General features: G+C 36.2%; 1 protein-coding gene across 6 annotated transcripts in view; it reads right to left on the bottom strand.

The window, feature by feature from the left end:
* The window catches only part of LOC136881281 (CUGBP Elav-like family member 2), a 1,536,179-nt gene that overhangs the window by 35,753 nt on the left and 1,477,102 nt on the right, over positions 1 to 23,324 (bottom strand). For 3 of the 6 annotated variants that reach the window (XM_067154068.2, XM_067154073.2, XM_067154072.2), the window contains 3 exons: positions 18,931 to 18,960; positions 8,555 to 8,617; positions 6,290 to 6,352 (listed from right to left, as the gene is read on the bottom strand). The exons of 1 other annotated variant lie outside the window; for it this stretch is intronic. In XM_067154068.2, coding sequence (XP_067010169.1) covers positions 6,290 to 6,352; positions 8,555 to 8,617; positions 18,931 to 18,960 — 156 coding nt within the window. The remainder of the gene's footprint in view (positions 1 to 6,289; positions 6,353 to 8,554; positions 8,618 to 18,930; positions 18,961 to 23,324) is intronic. 2 more of the 6 variants (XM_067154069.2, XM_067154070.2) reach the window with 1 other exon arrangement.

Below are 23,324 nucleotides of genomic sequence, written 5' to 3'. Positions count from 1 at the left end.
TACCTTTGATAGGCCCCAAGGATTCATCACACCACTTTCCTTTTGAAGATATCGTGCCTGCCTCGGTTGGCCAATCTAAGTATATGTTTCACAGAATACAGTCAAGCAAATTATGGTCCAGAAAATCTTGACCTTTGACAAGAAAGAGCTTTAGATCTCAGTACATTTCCTAAGCTAAAGAAATACCTGCCTTGTACCTTGACCCTCTCTTTTACAATGAAGTCAACTTCAGTACGCATGGTGAAACTTGCTCCCAAATATCTGAATTTATCCACTAATCAAAAGCCAGTCCTGTCTGTGGATAATGGGGGCTGGTCTTATTCGGATCTTGACATCAGCATATACTTCATCTCATGTTTGTCGAACAAATTATATTCAGTCTTTACAATCGCTGATTTGTACGCTTAATCAATCTCATCACTTCTACCATCCCAGTTCATATTCTCATGGTGAGCAACAAATATGGCCAGACTGTTACAAATTAGAGATCTCTGAATAGTCATAATATCAAGAAAGTGAATGAACTAAGAGTCTAGTTTCCTCCATTCCAGATAGGCTAAAATGTATACATTAAAATGTTGGCTGCACTGAATAAAAACAGATAAAAATTTACTTCATAAAAATTAAACTAACTGTTAACTTACATTCATCAATCTTCATAACAAAAGACTTCACTATACTCAAATTTGATCAATTTTAACAGGAAGATGACAAATATAATATAAAAACACATTACCATCAGAATTCAAAACAATATAATGACCCTCCATTTAATTTGTGTAATATAAATTATCATTAAGTACAATAGAATAATTGTGTTCAATGAAACACACTTCTAAATACTAAGTCAAAATCACTCGTTCATGAGCAAAACAAAGAAATAATTCATTCTAAAGTGAACACCCAACACAATATCATCAAATCACACAAACCAAAATTGGAAGTAACAACATGCAACAGGAAAACCATACTATTTTTTGGAGGTCTAATATTATCTTCAAACAGGAGCTAAGGTTTCTTATAAAGTTTAGTGTGTACTGACATCATTCAAATAATAAACTTGTGAAAAGAATTATTACTAAGATGAAATAAAATTTAATGTCATTTACAATAAGCAAAACCTGCTCGACAATTCTAAGCAATATGAAGCTCATACATTTCTCACTTATTCTTGGAGCCATATTTAAGCAGGGCCCAAATAGGTCTGGAACCAGGACAGCAAAAAATTAACCATGCCCATAAAACTTTAAAAACAAGTTATGAATTAATTCGGAAAGGGCTATCTTACGATTTAAATCAGGTGTCATACTGCAGAGAGAATATCTTCTGATCAGTGGATGAATTCAGTTATCTAGCAATATGGTTCACCACACACAATGAAGTGGACTTCATCATAAAGGAGAGGATCAAAGCAAGAAACATGTATTTCTTCAGATATTCAGAAAGAATGTATTTTCTGAAAGATTCTCATTTCTGTCAAAACTTAGAGAAACTGGCCCTGATGAAATTCACAAATCAGCTGACGAACTGCAACAGATTTACTATCAGATATTGTAGAAACTTTAGGAATGGAATGCATCCACCTTATAAGTCTCCTGAAGAAAATAATAGTCCATTACTATCAATTTAGAACAAACTTCTGATTACTAAACACCTCTATAACTTATATCCAAGATAACTTATATCCAAGATAACTGTTGTTGCTTTGAAGATTTATTTATGTACTCCTGTTTCAAACTGCTCAGCTGAAAGGTTCTTTTTGGCCCTAATAAGGATTAAAAATGATTTACCAATCTCTCAAACTCAACAATGCTAGGCTCATCTTGCTGTGCTTGCCAATGACCAACGTGAACTATAGGATTGGATTATGAAGACGTCATAGAAATATCTGTAATGAAACAGCAAGATCGAAAACAGCTGCTGATTACCTCATTTTCAGATGGATATCTATCAAAATTTTGGGAAACAGAAAAGGGATGGAAAATTTATTGGGCCTATACGTGCTGCAGTAGTTAAATTCAGCCCTGGTAATACTGTTGACTTTAATTATGATTTCTGGTGCTATATATCATTCAATTTTGAGATTACAGCATAGTAACTCTTGATGACATCGCCTTCACAGCATCATCTGAAGAGGAGTTGACAGAGCTGATCAAGAGAGTGGAAGAAAATCCCTAGAAATTGAATTACGTCTAAATTGATAGAAAACCAAGGTTATGATTATTGATCTTAAGAACAATAACAGTCCACATATCCAGCAGATTGGACGATATGAAGTTGTAAGCCAGTACATATATCTGGGCTCATTGTCCATCGCTGGTGGTTTCACAGATGAAATAAAATAAAGAATCAAAATAACAAAGGTAGCAATGAGCCGTCTGTGAAAGATTTGGAAAGATACCATGACCGGCATCAATACAAAAAAGAAGCTCATTGAACCTCTAGTCTTCTCAGTCTTTGTATGGCACAGTGCCAAGAACCATCTTACAATGCAGTTGTGCACAAACAGAAAGCTTCGAAATGTGGTACTGGAGGAAAATGCTGAGGATTCCTTGGATAGCTCATTGCACAAACATGTCAATTCTGAACTAACTTCAGATGAAAGTTTGTCATGTAAAGTCCCTCAGCAGATCACATGCTATTTTGGACATATAATGCCCCGAGAAGGTGGCCTTCAAAAGTTGATTGTTGAGGATAAAGTCCAAGGAACCAAACCACGAGGATGAATAATGGATTGGTGTGGTGAGCGACCCCTTACAGACTTCCCTCTGAGTGACCACAATGAAGGCTTTGAATAGGGAAGAATGGCACAGTATGGTTCAGCAGTTAGCTGGCTTAATTATGACAGTCATGACACATCAGCCACGAGGCAAAACGAATGAGGGAAGTAGTAACTCTCACAGCGTGTTTGTAAGTGGACATATCATCAACACAAATGGTCTATCTTGTGTGCACGAAAGATGTTAATAGGCTGTACAATACCTAAATGTATCTTATCCTTCCATAGAAAGATAAGAAGAGGTTTGAATAAATAAGGTACAGATATATACGGCATTTAAAAAAAAAAAAAAACTTAGTTACCAAAACAGAATTGCTATTACATTTAAGATCTTCTCTATATGAGCATATGAATATTAAGTCAAAATAGCACTAATAGTCCCTAAGTCCGTGAAAAGCACAAGTACTTCCTGTGCCCACAATTTTCACTGTTGTAACAGCATGACAAATAACATAACTATTTAAATCTTTCTAATTTGTACTTGTCTAAGACTTCTAATTCACATGCAAATGGCTGTTTTCTATCATACAACTAAAATACATGCCGAAGAACCGTGCGAACCACACAACTAGTTATATAAGCTGTCTAATCTAGTTAAATATTTATATTAGGAAGTCTAATAAAATATGCAGTACGGAAAAAAAGTTATGCTTGCTACCGACATCCCCTTCCAAAATCATTCCAGCGACAGGTACATTTGAATCAAATGTGATCACACGAGGAATTTACAGTTTACACATTGGTGTTCAAATTATACTAACAAATGAGTAAAGAATTTGAGTCTTTTTCATGTTATCTTGGAACTTCAGTAGTCTCAAAGAGGATCTGTATTATTACATACGTATTTCCATCTAAGAATAACCTAGATCTACCTCTTTATTATATGGAGTATTTTATTAATATTATGATCCACTTCAAAATGAGTGAAGTAGGTGACTTACAAATAGCCGTGTACATGAAGAAAGACATTCTATCCTAAGAAAACCAAAACTGTTAATTTATTTAACATAGTCAAAAATGGAGGAAAATTGCTATTACTATAAAGTTCTTTTTCTAGATTGAACCAAGCTGACAGTTTATACCTTGTGTATAGGTCGTTAATATTTCTAATACAGTGCTAAAATAAAAGTTTTGCATATTACAATTTCACACAATATATGTCACGGTGAATCAGACAAATTTACAATAAGCCAATATCTGATACACAGCAACGCTAAACCCAGATCAGGTTCAATATTTGTTTGATAGAAGGCATTTGCTGTATCGGTCAGCTTAACAACATCGCTTGTGAAGTCAGTGGTATATAGACAGCACGTGTAAGACTGAAGTAAAATTTCTGCTACCGATCACATTCAAATTGTGATATTGCTGCAAGAAGGATGGAGACATGTGGTTGTCACCGCTCATGTTGGAGTGAGTCAGAATGTTGTCTGCAAGGTATGGAAAAAGTTCAGAAGGACACAAACAGTTGCTGATTGATAATGGAAAACAAATCGCAGGGCAGGATCAGTATTTGTTGCTCTTAATACATCATAAGCCCACTGCTAACGCCAACTCTTTCTGCCAGAATTTTTGAAGGGCCACCAGAGTGAATTTGCCAGATCAGACAGTATGAAATATGTTGCATGATGGAGGACTAATATCAAGGAGGTCTGTGCTAAAAGCTAATCTTAAACCACACTATAGTGCAGCTCATATAAGGTGGGCAACAACTCTCAGCCCGTGGCATCAGTGTAAGTTTTTTCTGATGAGGTCACCATAAACTTTTACCTATACTACAAGAACATTTGAGCCTGGAGACAATCCGGTTTGAGATAGAATGAGTCCTTCATCCTGAAGCACCATCAGCATCAATAGGGTTCTGTCATGTTTTGGAGAGTGAGATCGTGTGTGTTCGACTTATGCTTCTAATTCCTATCCAGGATAAGAGGACTGGTCTGGTTTACAGAAACAGCATCCTCCAACCAACGGACAGGATCTGCTGCCACTGTGGACGAGAGCATTACAGTAGTGAATCATAATGCTAGTGTTTGTTGCCAGAGTGGTCAATCAGTTCTTTGAAACACATGGCATACAGTGAATGGTGTGACTGGCATATTCTGCAGATATGAACTGTGTGAACATGGATGGCATGAATTGAAAAGAGCAACTAACCACCGTCTTAATCCTCCTGCTAGCATTCAGCAACTGACAAACTGCTATCGAAGAGTGGTATAATCTTTGGTGCTGAGTATGTCTTGTGTTCAAGCAAGCATTAGGACTCGAGGTGGCTATACACAGAACTGATCTGCCACACAATGAAATACCACATTACCAACTTTGTGCTTTTGCTGAGTTTCTGTTACTTTTGTATAGCTAAATGCACATTGTTTTTCTTTGTATATACAATTCTTAATGTACACTGAGTGGCCAAAAGCAATGGGAAGACACTGAATGTGATGTTAATAACAAATTGCTCCTCCGTGAGCCCTCAGAACGGCAGCGATATGGTGAGGCATCAACTCAACAAGATGTTGGAATCATTCTGGAGGGATTTGGACCCAAACATCTTGCACTGCTTCCTACAATTGGTCTTGACCTTGTTGACACACAGGATACATAACTTCATGCGGCATACGCCACACTCTCGCGTGCCCATCAACTCGATACAACTGGAACCGAGATTCATTGGACCATACCACACACCAACACTGTTTCAAGGTCCATTGCCGATGTTCGTGGCCCATGCACATCGTTGAGCTCTGTGGTGCGGTGGTTTATGTGAGTGGTAACATTATCTCTGCAATATTGATTGAAGATCCACCCCCAACACTATTGATCTCAGAAACCCAAATTTGCATGTAATCTCCACAATGCTATGAGCCATGTGCCGTGCACGGATCCTTCCACGTTCAAAGTCTGTTAACTCGCGACATATTGCCATCTTCACAACACTGGTGTCTGTGACAGACTGCTCAGCTACGCCACAGCTAGCCGTAACACTCAGGGGTCATACACGGCACATTTTCTAATGGGACACCTCATCCTGCGACTTTTAAACACTCAGGGTATAATATATGTAAATACACATAGCAAAATAAAAAGTACACTAGATCAGAAAATGCAAAACTTTTTTGAGCACTGTACATATCGTTATTCTTTATCAAGAAAGATGGAACATGAAACTTACAAATAATGATTCTTTATCAAGGCGACCAACTCGATTTGAGGTAGTCAGTCTACTCGGGCATTATGCTCCTTCTGTGGTCATATAAATTACCTTGAGGTTACGACATTGTCTTTTCATTATAAAATAGTCTTCTGGAAGAAGGCTGGAATCTAAATTGTTTTTCAAGTTTCCAGACAATCGAAGTGAAGTGTTGGATCAACTGCTGCCTGAAAGTCATGTTGCTTCCAAATATGCACGACGTGGAAAGGTTTGAGAAGGCTATTAAATTACATAAGCATCACTCAAACAAATCAAACAAAAAAAACATAAGGGGAGGAAGAAATAGAGAGAAAGGAAATTACCTAGAACACTCGAGCTGGACTGGGACCGGCTCTCACCTGAACTATTAGCCTTCCCAAGCAGAGCTGCAAAGTGGAGGAGTGCTCACAGATAGTAAGAAGGGAAGAAACACAGCAATCTAAATAATAAATCCAAGCTAACTTTGAAACTAATGAAACAGACCTGGCCAACTTTAGTAAGAATGTGATCTACTTATCAAAATTTAAAATATCCGGATTTTCACTGTACTTTTACTCTTCTGTAATTTTTTGAAACATACTAGTACTATAAAATGTAATGTGCAATGTTAGATTAGCATGAATGTTTATCGTAACTAAAAGACTGCAAAAAGCAATAAAAGGATCTGCCTCTAGGTCTGTGCAGTTTAACTGAAGTACATTGCATGAATTATCTTTCACAAAACTAAAACTCCTCTTTCTTCAAAAAGTTTCTTGAGTCACAGTTTTAGTGCTATGTGGTTGAAATTTGGTACAGATGTCCATCAATATACAGAGAATGGAAGTTACTAAAGATTTATGTATCATTTTACATATAAGAGCATGTTTCGACATGCATAAAAAGTTATTATCTTGTGTGAAAGGGGAAGAAGAAAGGAAAATGTCAAACATTTTCAAGCCTATATGGCAATAATAATCATTACACCTACAAGCCAAATGCAAATTATAAAGTGACCTGTATGATGAACCTATAAGCAAAGTATTAATTAAATATGCTAAAAATTGTTGCACAAGGAACTTTCTTTAGTAACTTAGCAATTAATTTCATGAATTATTCATTAACTAAGAAAGTATAAGAAATAATTTACTTGAAAATTTTAGAGTATGGTTATAAAACTGATAGCAATTAGTGGCAAAAGTTTCATAATAATAAGATCAATAGCTTCCTAACTTTAAAATTTCAGTCATGGCTAACCTTGAATAGATTTGGGGAAAAAAACTGATCTATTTATTAGAGAGCCACTGTCTCCAATGTCCTTTTCAATTACTTTTTTAATGATTCTGCAGCCTTAAATTCTCTCCTTTATACGAGGTTATTTGCCATTCTCATTAATCTATTCATGAGGTCTTTCATGTTTAAGCAATCTCAAACATCAATCAACTACAATAGATTTTGTTCTCACAAACATGAGTATAAAATGAGAGTATCTAACCAACACCATAAATTAGCCAGTTATAAAAATAAGAAATAGTGAAGAGAAATGTTTGTCATTTCCTTCATTATGCTATTTAACAGTATCAATGCTATAAAAGGAGAAATTACTATACAGTGAAACCTGCCTAAAGCAGCCAGCAACTGTTCTTCTGAAAAAATAGCCGTTACTACATATGGCCGCTAGGTTAAATTTTGGAATCGAGGAAGAGGTCTATTTCATCACACGATTAGCTCCAGTACACCTAAAGTGTATTAAAAGTAAGATACATCTGCATTTAATTAATGTAAATTACATTAGAACAACAGAGTACACTGAGAGTACAGTACTGTACTATGTACACAGAGTAAGCTATCTATACTGTAGAATGACATTTTAATTCACTTTATTTCAGTGTGTGGTTTGTTTTGTAGTATTTCCACATCTCTTCTTAGTGGCACATGTTTCAAAAGATTCTAAAAGTTTATTCAGATGTGAGGCTATATTCTCCCTGCACTGTTAGTAAATGTAACATTATTTCAACCAAAAAAAATTTTGAACTAGTTGTCATAACGTCAGCTTCTTCAATCATGCCCAACCCCATTCATTGTTGTGGGCAGTTTAGAACTTTCTATACTTGGAGGCTAAAGGGATGAGAAGATGAAACAGAAGGACAGTACATCAGAAAAGAGAAACTACTTGCAGTACTTTCAGATGGTCATATATAAAAATTGTCAACTTTGTTACTAAGCGACTGTCTCAGGGGTCAAGAAAGTATTTGGAGCGGCGTCATGTGACCGCTTAAAGGAAGGAGTCATTAGCACAGGTTTTAAGGGAAAATTAATCGGTTTCGGAGAAAAATGGTCACGTATTGAAGAGCCCACTAAATGAAGGTGGCTGTTTAGGCACGTTTCACTGTGTATGTTAAAGACCTCTGTAATCTATTGTATTGTATCCTTTAAATGTTGGTCATTCAAGTCTCAAGGTTGACATTTTTTTCTTTTAGGTTCACATAACATCTTTTCTTAGGTTACTGTGACATATATCGGGCCCGACTGAGTATATTTCACACTGTAATGGACTTGTTGGCCAAGTCTGTTATGGAAGAAAATGAAAAAGAAAGAAAGAGGAAATTTACCTAGAACACTTGAGCTGGGCTGGGACCTGCTCTCACCTGAACTATTAGCTTTCCCAAGCAGAGCTGTAAAGTGGAGGAGTATTTATAGATAGTAAGAAGGGAAGAAACATATCATCAGCACAAGTTAGTAAAGAGAACATACTACATTTATCATACAGGGTACCACTGATACATCCGACTAGTTAAATAAACGATGTGTATATACACAAAAACATCACTTGAGTGCAATATAAGTTAAATGAAGATGATACAAACACAGCCTGGCTTTTAAACTCAAAACCAAATCATTCACACTCATTTCTAACAAGAAATACTCACGAAGTGCCTGTATAATAGTGTAAAATCAACTAACATGGAAAGTTTAGCTGGAATCAGTGTTTTACTGTACAAATTCTAGCTGCCCATAATGTTAATTATACATGTTTATAACTCTGGATAATCAGAATGAAACAGGAAACTCAACTATAAGTACTGATTATTCTAATTACTTTAGCTGTCCTTACATATGCTTAAACATGTTTGTGGGTCTGGTATAGAAATCTGGAAAGTACAAATGTAAATGACAAAAAACCCATAGGATGAATTTGTGCAATTAGGAGTTGAGCAACTTCAATTTTCAGGGTCCTCAGTAACATTGTCAGAAGCATCAAAGGCATCACATTCAACCAGAAATGTAGGTTTCTTCCAAGTATACTTAATCATATTACTGAATGCGGAGACAATGAACTGAATATGGATAAGCAATGAAGACTGATGACAGTGTTACAGCACTGGAGGTCAAAATCAGTACTGTCAAGTAAAACTCGCCCACAAAAATGTTTGGTGAACTTCTTCCATTGACAAAAAAGAATGCACAGTATACCCAAAGGTTGAATATGGGAGGTTGCACTAGGTAGAATGGTTGTTACCTGTGTGTGTTTATCCAGAATTATGAATAGATTTTGTTGGAATGAAAGGGCAGCTAAAACTTGATTTACTGCCGTTTACAAAAGCTGAGATAAACACCTGCCAAGCACTTCATGAATGTTTCTTGTAAGACCCAGTTTTATTAATATAAATATGATAAAACCTTGTTAATTCAGACCCTGATAAGCCAGACTTCATTTAATCTGGATAGGAAAAAATCTTGCAAAAATGTAAGGTTTTTAAAAGTGTTCTTTAATCGACAATAGCATTCATCACACAGCTCCAAGATGGGTATTGTGAATACGCACTGCAATCAGTTTCTATTTAGGTGTTTCATCAAAACATATCTTCCTATTTGTTTTGTGCAGAACTATATTTTACTGAATTGTAACACATTGGTCTTTCTTTCTTTACATAAAAAATTAGCTGCAATAGTAAAAACTTGGAAAGGATGCATCAGTAGCTAATATATATTTGTCCAGAGTATGGAATCTTTTGTTTTAACAAGAAAAGGAGTAACTGGTTAACATTTATGCTACAATGTAATGTGGAAAATGAAAAAATACAATGTGATGCAAATAGGACAGCCTCCAGAACAAACCCTAGAAGAAGCTGCTTGATAAGTTCATCTAATATTATTCTGAATAGTTCAATGGCTTCAATATTGGCACAGACATTCTCACCATAATTTTAAAAAAATGTATTATGTTATGCCATTTGAAATCCAAAATGTCAACCTGTACTCGCTGGAACGTATATTCCCGACTGTTCTGCCAGTCTTTCCATGGCAGCTTCAATTTCAGTTCCTGTGAGTACTAATCCATTCATTTTTCTACGTCAAGAGTTTCAAGTGATTCAGAACCAGGATTGTCAGGCACACCATCTTAACACGAGTATCACTTAAGTACTGATTTATATTTTATCACGTGTTTACGTCTATGCCATTGAAAAGTATTAAAATGTGCTTTGCTGCTGTAAACAGTGTATTAATGCACTTTCTACTGTTCTTTCAGGATCATTCTGGTCAACTAATCCTCCCAATTAGCCCAGATTAATGATGATCTACAGGGCATGTTTTTCTTTTTAATCTCAATCTAAACCAAACTGTCTTGTTCTCATGACAAAAGCCCATTTTAGAGAATGATATTTTTTATATGTATACACCTACTTCACCTACTGGTAGTGTAATGTCAATAAAAATTCTTGCACTCCATAGCCGAGGCCATTTGGTTTATTACTTAAGTTACCCAATACTCTGTAATCAAGATAGACGAAGGAGTGACAAATCACCCTGACATTCGTCTAGGCTTCAGGCAAGGACGTGTGTGGTTCAACTAATACTCCAATGCTTATTTCCAAGAAAACACTAGCAGATACAGAAGTGGAAGTTCATGTCAATGGAGAAAGAATAAGCACACTACGATGTGCAGATGATACAGTAATCCTTAGTGAGAGCTAACAGCTATTTCTAGATGAGCCGAATGACACCAGTGAAGAAAAGAGATTGTATATAAATGTTGACACAAAACAAAATGATTTCTTTGAAATTAAAGAACAAAATTGCTCCTTTAAAACTTGCATTCAACAGCATTCAATCCAACAAGTAAGCAAGTTCAAGTACCTTGGCTGCTGGATTACTGACATCCTAGATCCTGATTTGGAAATAAAGACCCGTTAGAAATAGTTCCAACCACATTTATCAGAATGAAATATTTGTTATGTAATAATGTTCTCAATTTAAAACTTCGGCAATACATAGTAAAATGCTATGTGTGGTCCAAGCTGCTCTATGGTGTTGAGATGTGGACCTTGCAACAGCACACAGTTAAGTTGGAAGCCTTCGAAATGTGGCTATATAGAAGAATGTTAAAAGTCTCCTAGGTTCAACAAGCAAGCAATGAAAAGGTTTTTACGACAGGCACACAGTAAGAGAGGACTACTGGTTACCATCAAAAGCAGAAAGGTAGCCTACTTGGGCCATATACTTCATGGCAAGAAATACAAGGCTCTGCAACTTATTTTAGAAGGCAAAATTGAAGGGCAAAGGGGAAGGGGGAGAAGATGAACCTCTTGCCTTAGCAATATTAAAGACTGGACTAGTATAAAGAGCACTGAACAATCGTACCATATTGTAGAAGACCAAAAAGCATTAGCTGTAGCAACTGCCAATGTCCGGGAGGCTGGGCATGGCACAAAGAAGAAAATTATTTTTTTTTAATCAAGTTCTGTGTATGGGCCAATAAGCTGGGTAACTTAATACTTCAAACAAAAAATATGAAGAAACAACATTCCTTCACAACATCCAAGAGGCTGAGAGTTCACTCTGGAGATCCTCTTTTAGAATAGCCCACAACACATCTGTACTTCTAGCAGTCCCGAGGAAGTAGCTGTGCGGTTTGGGTCACATAACTATCAGCATGCATTCGAGAGATAGTGGGTTCTAACCCTGCTATCGGAAGCCCTGAAGATGGTTTTCCATGTTTTCGCATTTTCACACCACGAAAACGATGGGGCTGTACCTCAGTTAAGGCCACGGCCGCTTCTTTCCCGCTCTTAGCACTTTCCTATCCCGTCGTCATCGTAAGACCTATCTGTGTCTGTGCACCGTAAGGCAAATTGTAAACTTCTAGCAGTCAATGAAGTGGATTTACGGGGCAGGGATAGAACAAGACCTATGAAAGCTAATTTGTTCAGTTAGTTAATTACTCATACTTATTATGCTCTTTCAGATGGACCTCCATTCATTTCTATCATATCACATCCAGGATTGCATTATAGCCAGAGCAACTGATCCCCACCTCATAGTCTGAATTATGGAGTAATAAGACTCATACAATAATATCTTCAGTCAGTAACCTTTGTTTTTTTAAGCTAGGACAGCTGCTTCTTAATTGGATCAACTCTGTTCAAAATTAAAAATTAGGAATAAAATCCAGGATTCCCATATAATTAGTCAGCATTGCTAACCAGTCAATCACCATGGTCATATGCAACGTTTTCCTGACAAACCTAAATAACAACGAGGAATCCTGTGTATCCCAAAGAGATCTGGGGCAGTGTGTACTTTCTTAAGCAAACTAAAATTATTTGTAAGTTCATATCAACCTAGATGGCCATCTGAGTCACCTCAATATTTCAGGATAAGAGCAATTTTAGTATGCAGTATAATTTTATACTGACAGAATAACAGCACCAATCAAGATCAGAACATTAAACAGAATAGAGTGCAAGATATATCAAGTAGATGTATGTTGTAGCGAGACATATGTCCCAGCAAAACCCTGCAAACTAAGAGTGTGTGTTTGCTGTAGTACAACAAAATTGAACATAAAAATATGGTGAAATACTGGGAGTTGTTGCAGGGGAAGACTTATGTGAAGAAGCATACTGATATATGACACAGAATGTTTAATAATTTGCCCATTAATTCTCTAACAGCATTACGACCAAATCTTTATTTTTTTTTTTTTTTTTGCTTTACGTCGCACCGGCACAGATAGGTCTTATGGCGACGATGGGGCAGGAGAGGGCTAGGAGTGGGAAGGAAGCGGCCGTGGCCTTAATTAAGGTACAGCCCCAGCATTTGCCTGGTGTGAAAATGGGAAACCACGGAAAACTATCTTCAGGGCTGCCGACAGTGGGGTTCGAACCTACTATCTCCCGAATACCGGATACTGGCCGCACTTAAGCGACTGCAGCTATCGAGCTCGGTTAATAATATTTTAATATACTACCTAGGTAGTACAGTATATACTAGTAACTCATATTCCTACTGTACATGTTAAATATATTAAATGTTAACCTGATATTCTGGTCTACCATATTTTATAGTAGTACATTCTAGATTAATACAAAACAGTGCAAAAACAAAGAAACTCTGCAAAACATATACATATTTCTTCTCTAAAGTTGCACCAAGATGAAATTAAATTTATATAAATATCAACCTAACTAAAGAACAATAACATCATCACAGTTTGTGTACTTTTCTTTCACATGCATATTTAGTAGGCCCTAACCTAAAAAGCTATATTTGAAAATTTAGGTTTTCTCGGCCCATTGAGTGAAATTTCTGTACTTGACACACACGCGTCAGGAGTCAACATACGAGGATCAGTCAATGGATGACCCCAAAAGAGGAACTCCCTCCTGGCCATGTCACAGATTGGGTGAATTGGAGAGCACTGAACAGATTGCGCTCTGGTGTTACGCGGTGCAGGGTAAACCAGAAGAAATGGGGTTTCGAAGTGGACAGTACCTTGTGTGTATCTGGAGAAGAGCAGACCACAGCCCATTTGCTGCAATACAGTTCATGCCCATTCAGCTGCACAACAGAAGACCTGGTTAAAGCGAAGCCAAATGCACCTGATGTTGCAAGGTTTTGGGCTCACATAGTTCAATGTGGCTCTTCGCCATTGGAGTATTTATATTATGTTTTATGTTTTTCCTTATCTTTAATTTTAAACTTATGTATGCTTCTGACACGATATATATATAAATAAATAAATTAATTAATTAATTAATTAATTAATAATAATAACAATAATCTAAAAACCGGGCGAGTTGGCTGTGCGGTTAGAGGCGCGCGGCTGTGAGCTTGTATCCGGGAGATAGTGGGTTTGAATCCCACTGTCGGCAGCCCTGAAGATGGTTTTCCGTGGTTTCCCATTTTCACATCAGGCAAATGCTGGGGCTGTACCTTAACTAGAGGGGAATTTTACAGGGGTATGTCCCAAATTTGGGCAACTTTTGCCCTACATCAACTAAAAATAACTGGTAAATGGTTGGCCCTATTGGACAATGAAGTGCACCATGAGGCCCTGAAATTAAATTTTCTACAAGAAACGTCATACATTTCCTTCATAACTAACTGTTTTTGAGAAAATTCAGCTACCTTGCGTTTTTGGCTGTGATCGCATTCACTAAGGTATGGTCTACTCATTTCGCATGCAAGTAGGGGTCACATGAAGCCTAGTTCATCATCGTTCGTATAAAGTTTAATTTCATTTGTTAACACGCCAGCTGAAGAATGAGTGCGCCATTCTGTGGAAAACTTTTGGAGGCTACAGTTATATTGTTGAATGTATTAAGTGTGCTTAGCCATATTTGAGAACTGCTGTGGGCAGCAGTTTATTTATTCAGTCATTTTCATTACCACTGTCATCGTACTATATTTATATTCCATATTTTTACCTTTTTAATATTGCATCATAAGTCAAGAACTTCATGTTTTATCTGTATTGGCATGTATTCAGGAGAATAGGTATGAGGTTATCCACCTTTCAATACACTACAAGTAAAATGACAAGCAGATTTTTAGACCATTTCAGAATTTAAGGGACCGGTTTCAACCCAACAAGGGGTCATCCTCAGCCTTATAATTCTAAACATCGGCAAGTTATACAACATATGTATCCTAACCCCATGGCACTACAGTCCTGCAGGACCTTGGCCTACCAAGCGACCGCTGCTCAGCCCGAAGGCCTGCAGATTACGAGGTGATTCAGCATGACGAATCCTCTTGGTTGTTATTCTTGGCTTTCTAGACCGGGGCAGCTATCTCACCATCAGATAGCTCCTCAATTCTAATCGTGTAGGCTGAGTGGACCTCGAACCAACCCTCAGATCCAGATAAAAATCCCTGACCTGGCCGGGAGTCGAACCCGGGGCCTGCATGTAAGAGGCAGGCATGCTACCCCTACACCATGGGGCTGGCATATACAATGTATGCACAATCATTAAAATCCCTCATAATATGCAATATGATTGTACATACATTGTATAACTGGCCGATGTTTAGAATTATAAGGGTGAGGATAACCCCTGGTTGGGTTGAAACCAGCCCCTTAAATCGTGAAATGACCTAAAATTCTCGTTGTCATTTTACTTGCAGTGTATTGAAAGGTGGATAACCTATACCTATTCTCTTTTTAATATTGTCTGCATAGGTTTAGGATTCATATTTAGTCAGTTTAAGATTCACATTTGATTTTGCATCATTAACCAATCTAATCCTTGCTCATAAATGTGTGATAGTAAACATCTAAAACTGCACTGAACTAAAGGCTACTAAATATATTTTTTCTTAGTTTTGTTCAAAACTATTCATATATGACATTCATACTTCACAAAGCTGGTAACAGATATTCTGACCACCACCACCACCACCACATTAGATAAAAAAGACTATTGATACCGCATTCAATGCATGCAACCTAAAGATCCCTACAACATTCAGTTCAATGCCAGTAATGAAGCACTGTCTATGTTAGTACATTTTATATTATTTCTCTTATGCTCCAGCAGTATTTTATCCCCTCTTGTACCGTATTTAATATATATGTGGAATATGTAATGAGGGCTGCAGTTGAAGGATGGAACAGAGGGGTATCAGTTGGTGGTTGGGTAATTTCAAACTTGAGATTCAATGAATGTTATACTCTCATCATAGCAGACTAGGAAGAATTAGCTGTTCTACTCAAAAGACTTGGGGATGAACCTGAAGTTAAATTTTCTACAAGAAATGTCATACATATTGTCTTTGTTTTTGAGAAAATTCAGCCTTGTTGTGTTTTTGGGAGTGGATGCCTTTGTTAATGAAAGGACTACTTGCTTCGTATATAAGTAGGGGCCACGTGAAGCCATTTTCATCATAATTCATCATCATTAGTCGGTCTCTGGTTGCATGTCAGGTTCCAGGCCTCAAGATCATGGGTTCATAACTGGCAGTCAAATTTTTTAGAGAGAGATTGCATATTGAATATTCGATGCTTACCCAACAATATTACTTAAAGCTCAGCAGTAGGTTGCCTAATAGAGTTTTTTTTTTTTACTCAAATTTATATAGTGTTAGAAATCATGATAAATTTACCCCAGCCAATATTGAACAAGCAGAAGAACTACAATGTACACAGAATCTTGCATTTTATATGCCTTTCAGCTCTGAGATGATACTCGTGTAACATCGTACTACAAACAGTTTGGATGGTTATGCGTTAAACACCGAGCTCGACAGCTGCAGTCGCTTAAGTGTGGCCAGTATCCAGTATTCAGGAGATAGTGGGTTCGAACCCCACTGTCAGCAGCCCTGAAGATGGTTTACCATGGTTTACTATTTTCACACCAGGCAAATGCTGGGGCTGTACCTTAAGGCCATGGCCACTTCCTTCCCACTCCTAGCCCTCCCCTGTTTCTTCATCGCCATAAGATCTATCTGTGTCGGTTTGACGTAAAGCAACTTGTAAATAAATAAAAAATAACAGAAACACATGTAAACGAGTGGTAAATAAATAAAAAATAACAGAAACACATGTAAACGAGTGGAGAGAAATACAGCAAATGATCCTTGTCAGCTAGCTGCTTTCTGAGAAGATGCCAACCCATCATCCAATTTTAATTTCTTCCATGATTTTTGAAATTAACAGTCATTCTGGATCATTGCTGAAAATAGCACTGCACTGACCAAATACCTACAGATATTCCTTCCTGATCACTGCTTCGAGGCTAGATAATATGATCCCAGTATACATTAGGAACTCTTCTTCACCTAGCACGATTAAAACAGCCTGACGTAAATTCTCTATTTGAATTAATGTATGTATGGATGATGTGCCAATGACATCCAATGCTATTAATTGCATGCACTGTAAGTTCTATTTTATGTTTTAATATTTCAGTTTAAAATTATACATTGGTTCCTAACATATAGTGATAACACAGTAAAATTTCAAGTTTTATCCTTACCACTCACATTGAAGCTAGGGAGGAAATTGCCAAGCAAAAGCTAACAGAATTACTTTGTAAAGAGGCTGTACAACTGTCTAAATGATCAAATCTCACAGGGCATGCTTCTTATTGAAGAACTGTGTCTATTCCAAAATTGTAATTACTTCCCACAGTCCACACCTCTATGGTAATTTCCTTTGCTCCTTGATCAAGCTGATTATGTGGCAAGAAGTTGCCTTGAGTCTCTACTCAATATACCATTTGAGGAAAGTAAAGGGATCCTGCAGTGTTTACCAAAAATATCTGGAGGCCTTTGAATTCATAGGTTAACTGATATTTTCATTCCCGCTTTTCTTACTTCTTCCTATAGAACAGGGATGGTAAACCTATGACATGTACGCCACTAGGTGACACACGAACACAATTTATGTGGCACACCACACAACATAACATATTTTAACATTACTTTTTAATATAGAAGTATATTACAATTAATTCTATGGCCATGTTTTTTACAAATTTTTTTCGGTTAAAGTGGAGCCTCCTTGTCTCAGGTGGCAGCACACTGGCCTTCCAGCACTGAGTTCTATGATTCAAATCCCAGTCACTTCATGTGAGATTTTTGCTGGACAAAGCAGAAGCAGGACAGGTTTTCCTTCTAGTACTTTAGTTTGTCCTGTCATCTTTCATTCCAGCAACACCCTCCATTATCATTTCAACTGTCAGACATTAATCGTTGCCCCGGAGGAGTGCGACAGGCTTCAGCAGTTGGCACAATTCCTACCTCACCGCTAGATGAGGGCTTCATTCATTCCATTCCTAACCTGGTCAAATGACTGGAAACAGGCTGCAGATTTTCATTAGGTTAGAGTAAAAATACATTTTATTCTTAAAATGTACTTGTTTTCGAAATGTTATTTTCAGTGATGTTCGCAAAATAAAATCTTGAGACATTCAATTTAATGGATTTATGTGTAATGCAAGAGAATACCTAAAAGAAGTCAAAGGAGGGGGTTTCAGGATGATTTTATAAGTCTCTGTTCTCTGATTATGGTGAAAATGTTGAGATATGCCAAACGACTGATGCAAGGTATCACTGGAATGCCATGACCAATAATTTGAACTCTCCAGCATCCCTGGATTTACAAGGAAGTTGGGATATGATAAACACCCATCAAATTCTTGAGTCTTTGATTCTGTCATGTCTATCAAACATTGTAATATTTTAAGCCATCTCTATATGGTAATACTGTTACCATATGTTTTCTCTTTCAGGTAGTTTTATTTACTGAGAATGACTGAATGAATATGGAACTGGGAAGAAGAAACGAGTTCAACAGGTGCTCAGAAGAAATAGATTACGAAGAACTGGAACTGACAAAGGGCAAGTTTGTCTACTACAAGGGCAATGGAGACAGTTATTGCCTTATCTCCTTTCTATTGCTCTGTCCGTTCGCACTAGTCTGTCATTAAGTTCATCCTTTTGATCTTTCTCTATCTACTTTCCTGTCTCTGATGTTTAGCAGATGGTTATCTAGTTAAACTTCCCCTCGACACAATATTCATCCCCACCAATTTCAGATGACCAACTTTGATGTTTATTTTTAGTTAATTTTCCACCAACCTTCACTTATTTTAATTAACACAGACACAGTTGACTGGCAATAAACAGAATGACACAGATTTGAAATAATGTTGTAACTAAATTAGTAGGTAATGTTATAATGTACAACTTTCAAACATACCTGATGTAGGATTGGTTAGTCCAGATAAGGCTGAAACATGAAAAGAAGGAAACACATTTTGATGCATTCTTGATGTAAAAAGTAGGCATTTAACTTTCCTAACACAAAGATACTCGTTGACCTACTAAACAATGCAACAACTAAATTTTTAAAAAGCTAAATGTGAACAAAATAAAATCAGCAGAACATTTACAAGCAATGAAAATTTTAGTCTGAATTGACTACTTGTCCTCAAATGCGAGTAGTTTTATCCTCTATTGTGAAACTTCTGGATGATTGATTCTTACAGAATTGGAATACAGATTAATAGCTCACAAAAACTGAAACAATTTCAAAAATTTAATAGTAATTTGTTTATTTACTGGTTTAGGTAGGAAAGGACTAATTGTTATTTTCTAAGACTTTTAGACCAATTTCTGTAAATTATGAACTAATAAGTGAAAGATTGTTTAAGTACTTCCTTTTACAAAGAGCAAGTCCAAACTCCTTGTTTTCCTCTGTTAACTTTCTGTTCCACTTCCGAATAAATCTAAACCAAGTACCAAGCTGATGCAACTTGCCACTAAGCCAAACTATAATGCACCAATTACTCCTCCCTCCCACTACAGTTGTAGGTTTCTGATTTTTTAGTCTAATGAATGTTATATATATTTATTTATTGTTACAAGTATGACATTTTAATTTTAATACAACTTTTACAACAAGTTTTTTTCTTTTTGTAAGTTGAGTTGCCGAAGTACAAATTTGTATCTATTCCAAATGACAGATGTTTGACTGTTGGTAATAAAACAGCTCAGCTAAACTGTATCAAGGAGTACAAAATATATTCTCTTTACAACCGATTTCATCAGTGAAAAAAGGTGGAGAGAAAAAAGGAGAGAGGGTATGAAAGGCCAGTCAAGAGATGACGATGATGATGATGATCAATCCTCACCTCCTTTAGGTCAAGAAAGTATGAAACATCAATCTCCAACACCCCATTGGTCTAACCCACCTCAGAAACGTTTAAATCTCAGTTATTCGAATGAAACATCAAGTTTTTAGCTAAGAATCAATCAAGCAGTATGTAACTAAAAGAACTTTCTAACACTAGCATCTGTGTTTTATCGTTCAGTGATCATGTGACATTTATGCCTGAAAAAAAAAAAAAAACATTTGAAGCTCGCATTGCTTTTCTTATTTAATCAAAAGGAAAAGGCTGTAGAAAGTCATCGTTTGCTGGTAGAAACATATGGTGAACACACTCCATTGATTAGAACATGTGAGACATGGTTTTGACAATTCGCTTCGGCAAGAAGACCATGCTTTGTGTCTGGTGGGACCAGATCGGTATTGTGTATTATAAACTCTTGAAGCCCGGCAAAACCGTAATTGCACAATGCTATCGCCAACAAATTATTAAATTAAATCACACATTGATCAAAAGAGGACCGGAATGGGCCAGAAGACATGGCAAAGTGATTTTGTTACACAACAATGTGCCGTCTAACATAGCAAAATCGGTGAAAGACACCTTGAAATCGCTTGGATGGGACATCCTTCCGCACCCGCCATACTGCCCAACCTGGCGCCATCCGACTATCACCACTTCACATCAATGGGGCATGCGCTTGCCGAGCAGCATTTCAGCAATTTCGAGGAAGTTGGAAAACTGGCTCAATAAATTGTTTGCCGCAAAAGACAAGCAGCTTTTCTGGCATGGTATTCATAACTTACCTGAAAGATGGGCAAAGTGTGTAGAAGCCGATGGCCAATATTTTGAACAAACAAAAAATAAATTTCCCTTGAAAATTACATGTTTCCTTCACCACAAAAACTGGTAAAAACTTATGAATACACCTAGTAAAAGGGAGTTTTCCCTACCCATGACATTTGCTGCTCACTTTTGTCTGAAGGATGCCTTATAAGGCTGTCATTATTATTATTATTATTATTATTATTATTATTATTATTATTATTATTATTATTATTATTATTATTATTATTTAATATACAAATTACTCCACAACACACTTGCTTTTCTTAGTGTTCCTGGAATTTTTGCTGTGCTTTCACTGGCATTACAACATTACATTACAGTTTCCATTATATGAATATCCTGCATATCAAACATATTTGATATTTAAAAACAAGTTAACATGAAAATAATATTGCCGTATTGTACTGATCTTTATTAATAGTTTGACATTTTTTTAAAGGATGATTAGACTATTATGCATTAGAAGTATTAGATTTCAAAATAAATAGCAACAATAATATTAAATCTGCCACAATTGTGATACATCCCAACTATCTTCATTGCTTTCACCTTCTGTTGACCCTGAGAATCCAATGAATAAAATAATAAACATCAACCTAATAGGTGCACTGCCTCAGTAACAAACTATTTTTAATTAAAAACTACATTAAATAATCTTATTTAATACAGACTACAAGCACTACATCTAATATTTTAAAATTAGTTAAAGTTCAAAGAAAATATCTCTGAAATGCTTTTGTTAGATACGTAAAAAAAAAAAAAAAATATACAAGATGCAAAGAAAGCAACCAAAATTAATCTTCGTTCTGCTCCAAATCATGCATAAATTATACTTCAAAGTAATAGCATTATTCTTTACTTATAGTGTTTCAAATATTTTTAAGAAATACAGTAAACAATAGCTTGTGATGCTTTGATTGTATTTATCTTAATTTTGATTTTCTTCCCCAATTTAGTGAACATGGATCTTGGAAGATCATTCAGTGAAGTTGTTCACATACGAGACATTCCACGTCAAGTTCGACAAAAAGCTGCAGAAAATGAACTTGGGACCTTTTTTTTTTTGACAAAAATTTGAAAATAGATTTTTAAAAAGATTTAATATCAAGATTATGTAAATAATATTTTCTGAACCATAACAGAAATGATAATGAGGAAATGGTTTAAGAAATGCCCCCCAAAAATAAAAATTGGCAGAAAAATCAACATCATCTGCCTTGGTTTCACTGACAACTTAGCAACTGACTTAGATGAAGCTAAAACAGAGGTATCCAAACCTCAAAACATTACAACTAAAATTTACCTCAAAATACCATTCAAAAAGACATATATTATACCCCAAAAATCAGCACCATTAGAAGAAATAAGCAGGAGTGATTATAAAGTCAAAATTGTCTCCCAATTCAAATACCTCAGAGAAGTAATAACAAACAGTCTAAAAAAAAAAAAAAAAACCCTTCATCCAAATAAGAACAAACAAGCTAGCCTAAGTACAAAAATTAACCTGGGGCATCCACCAAAAAAACTATATGCCTCTCCATAAATGCAAAACAACACTACAACCCAGTTATATATATACATAGCATAAACACTCTTCCACCTGAACAAAAAAATCAAAGAGAGTCAAACACCAGGAGATCAAAAGATGAATTGGAAGAACCTGCATCAACAAAATATACCAAAAAGACGAACAGTGGTGAATAGTGCCCAACAAAGTCGTATACAAAGAGTGTGAATCCATTACTGATACCATGCATAAGAGGAGACTGCGATTCTTTGAACACATAATGTGAATGCCAGATTAGAGACTTCTGAAACAACTGGTTCAGTATAATCTCGACTCAGAAAATACCAGAACAGGATGCAGATTGATCAGAGAAATAAGAGAGGATCTGAAGGAAATTGGCCTTACACCAGAAGACACCATAGATAAAATAAAATAAAAAATTCAGGACACAAAACATCTGCTTCACATGGACAAGAAATAAACTTAAACACAATTTTGTTTTTAAACAACAGAGCGGCACATAGATCGGAACATATGAAAAATGCTGGGAGGACCGCAAGACCCAAGCAGTCCCTTCGAAGAGACTTGGGTAATAGAAGACTAAAGTGATCCTGTGCAGTCATAAAAGTGAAATATGAATAAGAAGAAGAAGAAGAAGAAGGAGGAGGAGAAGAAGAAGAAGAATAAGACTTTATATTTATTATTTGCGATTTCAGAGTTCAATATTTCAGGTATCCTTAGTGATAGAAAATTTAATGAGGTTTTATTTTTCACATATATAATACAGTATAAGCTTTTTAAGTAAATCATGTGTGTTGTTCACGATATTAAAGCATCAAAAATATTTCATTTTTATTCCACAATGGAAAAATATCAGAATAAACCAATGCTTTCAGTATTTGCAGTTGAATAAATTTGCACTGCCAAGTTGATGGAGCCATGAAAATGAATGAACTATTACTATGGTGAGGTTGCACCCACAAAAGAAGCACATAGCTACTCAATAACTGGGTAGTAACACAAGTTCGAAGTGTGCAGAGATTGCAGCTCATGTTGGGTTGCACAAGTTCAGATGAGAGTTTCAAAACTGAAGAAATAAATCGACTTCAATACAATTACAGAAAGAAC

Source organism: Anabrus simplex, chromosome 9 (assembly GCF_040414725.1).
Source record: "Anabrus simplex isolate iqAnaSimp1 chromosome 9, ASM4041472v1, whole genome shotgun sequence".
Classification (NCBI taxonomy): domain Eukaryota; kingdom Metazoa; phylum Arthropoda; class Insecta; order Orthoptera; family Tettigoniidae; genus Anabrus; species Anabrus simplex.
The sequence above is the reverse complement of the archived record's forward strand: the minus strand, read 5'-3'. Positions and strand labels throughout refer to the sequence as shown.